At 45.7% G+C, this 7,863-nt stretch overlaps 2 protein-coding genes across 2 annotated transcripts; one reads left to right on the top strand and one right to left on the bottom strand.

Annotated features, from left to right (window-relative positions):
• On the top strand, positions 1-6,247 carry LOC120673730 (ATP-citrate synthase beta chain protein 1-like). The gene is made up of 17 exons (XM_039954714.1): positions 1-164; positions 1,596-1,707; positions 1,788-1,890; positions 2,015-2,080; positions 2,154-2,277; positions 2,536-2,670; positions 3,234-3,294; positions 3,383-3,459; positions 3,842-3,997; positions 4,095-4,223; positions 4,327-4,459; positions 4,568-4,695; positions 4,861-4,966; positions 5,077-5,153; positions 5,248-5,318; positions 5,427-5,711; positions 5,860-6,247. Exons 2-17 carry the CDS (start codon positions 1,608-1,610, stop codon positions 5,933-5,935), a joined length of 1,827 nt encoding a protein of 608 aa, XP_039810648.1. The 5' UTR covers positions 1-164; positions 1,596-1,607; the 3' UTR covers positions 5,936-6,247.
• An 82-nt stretch (positions 6,248-6,329) lies between these two features.
• On the bottom strand, positions 6,330-7,723 carry LOC120674627 (probable pectinesterase 55). Its single transcript, XM_039955778.1, has 4 exons — positions 7,518-7,723; positions 7,157-7,328; positions 6,631-7,067; positions 6,330-6,537 (listed from the first exon to the last, which is right to left on the bottom strand). The coding sequence occupies exons 1-4, from the start codon at positions 7,721-7,723 to the stop codon at positions 6,378-6,380; spliced, it is 975 nt and encodes a 324-aa protein (XP_039811712.1). The 3' UTR covers positions 6,330-6,377.
• Positions 7,724-7,863: the final 140 nt, after the last annotated feature.

The following is a 7,863-nucleotide window of genomic DNA, read 5'->3' as shown; positions in this document are numbered from 1 at the left end:
CGCCTACTCCTCACCGGCCCCCCCATCCTGCACCCGCCACTATAAATCCCTCTGCTTCCGGCCCAGGCTCCGCTCCGCCCGCCCCAGCGACGCACCACTGATCTCCCGGCGAAATCCCGCCTCCCCCTCCGGCCGCGCCCGGCTTCGCCCCCCTGCTTCGGAAGGTTTGCAGCTCCCACCCCCGCAGCATGCACACTCTCCCGCTGCTCCTCCTGCTTCTGCTGCTGCTGCGGCTCGCTCTGTGCGGCATTAGGCCGAACGCTCGGCGGCACGGATCGCCGGGCCGCGGATCTGAGGATCCGCGCGCGCCGCTGGCCGCGGGGTGGCGCGGGGATCTCGCGGCGCGCGTGGGATTTAGTCGGTTCCGGTGGGAATGGGCCTGCCTTCATGCGGCGTGTGATCTGAATTCGACCGGGCAGCGATCCCGTCGCGCGAGCTCGGCCTGATTGCTGCGCCGGTAGTAGTATCAGGAGTCGGGGGGCTTTGTCGGGTACTGGTGATTTGGACTTCGGGGGTGCTTATTTTGTATGGATCTGAGGAGATCTCGCGGCTTGGTAGTGCTGGATTTGGTGGCTTTGGGTCCGGGAATTAGCGAGGGTTTAAATTTGTCGTGTTTCGGAAGTTAACTCTGATACTCGGTTCTGGCTGAATAATTTTCTAGGGGTCGATTTTGCTCGTTGTAACTCGTTTTGCAAGTGATGACTGGAAGAATCCTATGATATTGTGGCAGTGGTGGCGTTATCGGTACTGGGGGTTTGAATTTGATGACTGGCGGACTCCGACGTTAAAAGAAATGGAAGATTTGGATATCGGGAATAGTAGGGTTACCAATACTTGGATTTGAATCTGATAACTGGCAGACTCGGATCTTAGAGAAGCAATGGGATTTTGACAAATCATAGGTTGCATGTTGTAGCATATTTTTTGCTCCATTTTGGCATTGATGAATCATGGAAGTAGCTGGGGGCAATGATGCCAATAAAATGTTCTGGTTTGTCGTACTTGACGATGTATTTGCTGCTACGATTTCAGCTCCTTTATGTTATACTTTTGCTGGGATCGTCTAATGTCCTGTTTTATGAGTTGTACAGCGGATTTGGAAAAGAAAGGTTACACTTAAATCTGAGTGTCCTGTCTTGTTAAGTGCTTTTGTCTTTTTAATATGGTCATGTTCTAATTGCATAATGTCTTTATAGCTTACTTAGCACTGTGAATGCTTTTTTTTGTGTGCCTGCTATAAGTTTTTCCTGCAATTCATTGTTTGTGATCACTGAAAATGATTCCTTATCTTGATGATTATTGAGAAGTAGAATTAGCTCTAGTCCTCCAATTAAATATGGATGTTTAGAAAGCAATTATTGGAAATAGTACTTTCTTGAGTAGTGTGTTTTGACCATTAGTGGTTGTCTAAGCATAATAAATATTGCCTGGAAGTTTTGTTTCCCAATTTGCTTAGTCGTACCATCCATTCAACCGTTCAAGTCTTTGTGCAAGTGTTGGTACAAGGACTGCGGAGGGGCTTATTTATCATGATTTTGCATTATCTGTTCTGTAAACTATTCTTTGTTATCACATTCTGAGTTCTTTTTTTACAGGTGAAGTAAATAATGGCGACGGGCCAACTTTTCTCGAAAACTACCCAAGCATTATTCTACAATTACAAGCAACTTCCAATCCAACGGATGCTTGATTTTGACTTCCTCTGTGGTACACATCTGGCCTTTATTCTTTTTTGAATTGAATTCCTAATTTACTTTTTTCCTTACCGACTCTTTGCTTCTTTATAGGGAGGGAAACACCTTCTGTTGCTGGAATAATCAATCCTGGTTCTGATGGTTTTCAGAAACTTTTCTTTGGACAAGAGGAAATTGCTATTCCAGTTCATCCTACGTAAGTTCTCTAGGTCCTTGTATGACCATTTCATTGACAAAGAAAATAGTTCTATTTTAGGTGGAGATGAGTCTGGTATCTAATTATTATCACAATCTGGTATTTACTTCCATATCTTTTGTAGAATTGAAGCTGCCTGCAATGCGCACCCAACAGCTGATGTATTTATCAACTTTGCATCCTTCCGGAGGTTAGCTATTCATTTGCGAAAGAGTGCATGGTCTTGAGTAACTACATGTTAACTATATTTGCTTGTTTTTCAGTGCTGCTGCTTCTTCAATGTCAGCTTTAAAGCAGCCAACAATAAGAGTTGTAGCCATTATTGCGGAGGGTGTTCCTGAATCAGATGCAAAGCAGCTAATTAGTTATGCACGTGCTAATAACAAGGTAAGGACTAAGCCTTACATGAACAAACTTCTTTTCTGGACTTGAGGAATCATCTATGGACTATCATCATAAATCAATAGATTTTCATTTCATATCAGTAAAGGATCACATCCATCTCAAGAAGTTTATAAAATAAAATGGCTTCTGGTTCTGTGGTTCATCTAGATATTGCTATTGGCACACACACACTCCATGTCCTATCTGGCATCTGCATATTTGTCCCTTACATTTGTTAAGCAGTTTTAGTATTATTTGTAGGTCATCATTGGACCTGCAACAGTTGGAGGAATTCAAGCTGGTGCTTTCAAGATTGGTGATACTGCTGGAACCATTGACAACATAATTCAGTGCAAGCTTTACAGGCCTGGATCTGTCGGTTTTGTGTCTAAATCGGTAGCGCCTTTATACCCTTCTTTCATTATTTTGTTTGCTTGTCTACATACAGCAACAACATGAGCAGCAACAAAACCCTTGTTTTCCCATGTAATCTGGGGTAAGCTAGAGATGAAACCAAACAAGAGCTACTGGCACCAAAAAGAGCAAGTAAAGAAAACAACAGAAATATCAAAATGGTTCAAGTAATTACAGTTGTAGTAAAAGAAACTAAAGTTCTAGCTTGTCGACATGAATACTTAAATGTCTATCTGGTGCTAAGAAGGAGCTAATGTTCTGTTTCTTAGCAGATGAAAGTATTGTAGAATGTATATCATCGCTAAGCAGCTTTCTAGAATTTGAATGTAGAACATGAGGCTTGGCTTTATGTTTAGCTAAAACATGCAAATGTATGCAATTATTTTTTCTTGCCTGAACTACGAACTTTGTGTCTATCCTATTTCTGACCCACTGGCTAGTATATTTTCATTATCATTTGTATATTCTGTGTCTTTTTGAATGATTATAAACCATCACAAATGCCAATGGGGCTATGACAAACTAACATTTCTTTGCACCAACAGGGTGGTATGTCAAACGAGCTCTACAACACCATTGCCAGAGTGACAGATGGTATTTATGAAGGTAACACAGTTGTCCAGAAATGCAAATATTCAATATTTCTATGCTCATGAAAAATGCATCTGTGCTAACAATTTTTTGATGTAATCAGGAATTGCAATTGGAGGAGATGTTTTCCCTGGATCAACTCTGTCTGATCACATTCTGCGTTTTAATAACATACCACAGGTTCGACATTTGAACCGGTTTAGATCTTTATATGGAAATTAGTGCGAGTTTTCTTTTAGCAGTATGCTTATTCGTCATTGATCTTTATGGTGAACTCTCCAATGGTTGACTAATTTATATCTCCTGTCTGTGTTGGCATCCATAAACTGTCATTATTGTTGCTGTTTAACTTGGTCACATCCTTTTTGCTCTCTATTTTTCTTAGACTACTCCTGTACTGTAGTCTTGCACACCTTTACATCCCGACAAAATCTTAGGACTTGTATATTGTTCAGCATAAAAGAAAGCTTTCAGCTTAATGTTGGACATTCACCATTTGTAACTCATGCATGGAGCATTACTATACCAATAACTTCTTGTACTCCATGTTTATTGGCTTTAGGTTAAAATGATGGTTGTTCTTGGGGAGCTTGGTGGAAAAGACGAGTATTCACTTGTTGAAGCCTTGAAACAAGGAAAGGTTCAGAAACCAGTTGTTGCATGGGTTAGTGGAACGTGCGCACGTCTCTTCAAATCAGAAGTGCAGTTTGGCCATGCTGTAAGTTTGAAATTACTATTTGCATTTATCTCCCCCTTATTTCTGTTAGAAGAACAGTATATTTACTATCCAGTGATCTTTTTTTGGGATATAATAGGGTGCTAAGAGTGGTGGTGAGTTGGAATCTGCCCAAGCTAAGAATCAGGCACTAAGGGAAGCTGGGGCAATTGTGCCTACTTCATATGAAGCTCTCGAAAGTGCTATTAAGGAGACATTTGACAAACTGGTATGTTGATGAGGTCTTCTGCATTGTGATTGCCTTCCAAGCATTAGTATTGGATAATCAGGAATGTGGGAATCAAGCTTCTGAGGCTAAATATATTTGGCAGGCTGAGGAAGGAAAGATTTCTCCTGTGACTGAAATTACACCTCCTCCCATTCCTGAGGACCTTAAAACTGCAATCAAGAGTGGGAAGGTCCGGGCTCCTACCCATATCATCTCCACTATCTCTGATGACAGAGGTTAGATTGGTGGTGCCTTGTTGTTCTATTTGTGCTCTAAGTTCGACATTTGTCTGTCTCATCCCTTTGAACCGATGTGGTAATTTTGGGTGCATTCTTGCGATGCAGGCGAGGAACCATGCTATGCTGGTGTCCCTATGTCTACAATTATTGAACAGGGTTATGGCGTTGGTGATGTTATCTCTCTCTTGTGGTTCAAGCGCAGTCTTCCTCGCTATTGCACTCAGTTTATTGAGGTAAGTTATAAGTTATGGGCATATATGTCTTACTGATGGAGTGATGGTGTTATCCTATCTTCTTCAGAGGTTTAAAGTTGTACTAGTGATTGATATTTCTAACCAACATTAATTTTCTATATCTGGAGTTCATTTGATATAAAAGGGGTTTTCATGTGTCTCCAGATATGCATCATGCTTTGCGCTGACCACGGTCCATGTGTGTCCGGTGCTCACAACTCTATAGTTACTGCTAGGGCTGGAAAGGACCTTGTTTCCAGCTTGGTGTCTGGTGAGCATTTGTTTGATTTCTACATGCAAAACTTATACCATTCGGGGCACTGTTGCATGAAGTAGCAATATTTATGGTTGAAACATTAAGATGGAATGCTGTTGTTGCAGGATTATTGACAATTGGTCCCCGTTTTGGTGGAGCAATTGATGATGCAGCCCGATACTTCAAAGATGCATACGATAGGGTGAGCCAACTTAGATTCTCCTTTTGTTTATAGAATCTCCATGTTTCTTATATTGATTAATCACTCTTAATGGGTCTGTATCAATTGGTTGCAGGGTCTCACGCCTTACGAGTTTGTTGAAGGCATGAAAAAGAAGGGTATCCGTGTCCCTGGGATTGGTCACAGGTAAGCACGTGTAGCCTTTTCGCGATGTTATCATAAAAAGTCTTTGCACTGAAAATACGAGCAGTTATCCATTTGATCTTGCACTAAGTTCACTTGTCTGTGGAATAGGATAAAGAGCAGGGACAACAGGGACAAGCGTGTGCAGCTTCTACAAAAATATGCTCACACACATTTCCCATCAGTCAAGTACATGGAATACGCTGTTCAGGTTGAGACCTACACCTTGTCGAAAGCCAACAATTTGGTCATGAATGTCGATGGTGCGATCGGGTCGCTTTTCTTGGATCTTCTATCTGGAAGTGGAATGTTCACCAAACAGGAGATCGACGAGATTGTTGAGATTGGTTATCTTAATGGGCTCTTCGTCCTTGCACGTTCAATTGGTCTGATTGGGTGAGTCCTATTCTGTTATTGGTTTTTGACATTTCTCTCTGGTTTTGCTATGTAATGATTGTGCATGTTGCAGTTAATTTTTCTATTTTGAGTTTTTGGTTTTGTAACCACTCACTTTTCTGAGCAAATATGTTTCTTGGATTCACAGGCACACTTTTGACCAGAAGAGGCTCAAGCAGCCACTCTACCGTCACCCATGGGAGGATGTCCTCTACACTAAGTGAGATAGAATCATTCTTTGTGCACGGAATTAATACTGTCACCTAGGGCTTCCAGCTGTCTGTACACTTGATAAACTCGAGCACAGTTGCATAAAAGTTGGAAGTTGTGATTGATGGTGAAACTAGGAGAGAGAGAGAGAGAGGACGTCACTAGTCAGCACTAGCTTGTGTGTTTTATGTGTTGCAAATTCAAGTCTCTAGTCCTGATTTTTGTCCAGCAAAATGAACCGTTGGGCCATATGATATTTCCGTTGTTTCACGACAAGGACTCAGCAAAGAAGTTTTCCCGCAAAATGGAGTCTGGTGCTAGCCTTCTGAGTTGTTTTGTTTATAAAATTCATTTTCGGGCAATAGAATTTGGCAATTTGCAATTGTCAAGCTCTCTGCTGCACTAGCTGACACAACCCGACCAGTAAATTTGTCATCGTTATTGCTGGCTGACTGACTACCGTGGCTGCGCGTCGAGCCAGCCGTCGCCGGAGATGTAGGAGAGGTCGACGAACTTTGCGAGCTCGCCGTCGCTCAACGCCTTGGTCCACGGCGCCCGCTCCGTCCGGTTGGACCCCTGCCCCGTGCACCCTGCCTCCACCATCGTCAGCGTGTCCCTGTTGCAAATCAAACGGCCAGACCAATCAGATTTGCGGCACACCGACCGATCCATTGAACGACACGCCGCCGGCGGCCGGGCCACTACTCACTCCATGCCCTTGTAGCTCCAGGCGTCCCATCCCTGGCCGACGACGACGCCGGACATGTCGGTCCGGTAGAAGATGACCCTGGCGTAGCGCCGCCAGGCGCGGCCCAGGTACGCCGGCGTGTCGCCCCGCACGGTGCAGCCCCTGAACACGAAGCCGCTCGTGTCCGCCTCGCTCTGCCGGCCCTGCGCCGTGATGAACCCGGGCGACACCGGCGTCGGGGCCGTCCGGATGTCGCAGCCCTGGAAGATGGACTGGCCGTCGCCGAAGATGAAGTCCATGGCGCCCAATATGTAGCAGCCCTCGTAGTAGTGCCGCCCGCCCATGTCGCCCAGCGTGTCCTGGACGCCCACGAAGCCGCACCGGTAGAACGACGACCGGTCGCCGGACACCAGCGCCGCCACCGCCGGCGACAACCCGCCGTCCCCGCCGTACAAGTTCTGCAGCAATCCCATCGCGTGAGCAGCAGCTCCGGCGCGTGATCGGCGGGGATGAGAGGTTTGATTAGTTGGAGATGACGACGACGGACCTTGAAGGTGATGTCGCGGGCCATGAAGTCGGCGGAGTACGCGGCGAACGTCGGCGAGGCGGCGGTGCTCGAGTCCCCGCCGGCGTGGTCCGCCCACTCGATCGACGTCTGCTGCCTCCCCTCGCCTTCCAGCAGGATGAAGCTCTTGTTCTGAGGTATGGTCACCTTCTCGCTTCGTGCATGCGCCATCATCAAAAACAGAGGCAAAATTAGCTTCATTACTACTTATAGACGAACAAATTAACTGAAAATTTGATATGAAAATGAAGCAAATCTGGGTTGAAAATACAAAAAATACTCTGAACGAAAACTACTACATTATTCAAACTAGAGCAACACAAGGGATGCGTGAATCACTTACTTGTAGACGCCAGCGGCGACGTGAACTCGGATCCACTGGTCGTTGCCGAACGGGACAGAGTCGACGGCGTGCTGGACGGACTCGAAGTCGGCGCTCCCGTTCCGATTGACGAAGATGGTCCGCACCACGGTGGCCGCGGCGTCTCTGCGGCCCCGAGGCACGGCGGCCATGGAAGCCAGCACGGCGAGCGCCACGGCCAGCGCCATCGTTCTGGCAGATGGCCCTAGCCGCCGGCGCTTCATGCTGCTGCCCTGATGATGACGATGAGAAGACTAACTGGCCAGGAGCAGAAGGGAGAGCAGAAGCGAGTAAATCCGGGGGGTGAGTTTGGAAACGTATCGATTCT

Source organism: Panicum virgatum, chromosome 5N, assembly GCF_016808335.1.
Source record: "Panicum virgatum strain AP13 chromosome 5N, P.virgatum_v5, whole genome shotgun sequence".
In the NCBI taxonomy this organism is placed as follows: domain Eukaryota; kingdom Viridiplantae; phylum Streptophyta; class Magnoliopsida; order Poales; family Poaceae; genus Panicum; species Panicum virgatum.
This window is presented reverse-complemented; position numbering and strand designations above follow the sequence as displayed.

Bases quoted from the DNA above. Each gene is read 5' to 3' on its own strand.
- LOC120674627 (XM_039955778.1), bottom strand. From the start codon at position 7,723: ATGGCGCTGGCCGTGGCGCTCGCCGTGCTGGCTTCCATGGCCGCCGTG. The intron at 7,329-7,517 runs GTAAGTGATTCA...GCATGCACGAAG, and splicing joins GTCGCCGCTGGCGTCTACAA to CGAGAAGGTGACCATACCTC. The intron at 7,068-7,156 runs GTCCGTCGTCGT...GGATTGCTGCAG, and splicing joins CCCGCGACATCACCTTCAAG to AACTTGTACGGCGGGGACGG.
- LOC120673730 (XM_039954714.1), top strand. From the start codon at position 1,608: ATGGCGACGGGCCAACTTTTCTCGAAAACTACCCAAGCATTATTCTAC. The intron at 5,154-5,247 runs GTGAGCCAACTT...AATTGGTTGCAG, and splicing joins TCAAAGATGCATACGATAGG to GGTCTCACGCCTTACGAGTT. The intron at 5,712-5,859 runs GTGAGTCCTATT...TTGGATTCACAG, and splicing joins CGTTCAATTGGTCTGATTGG to GCACACTTTTGACCAGAAGA.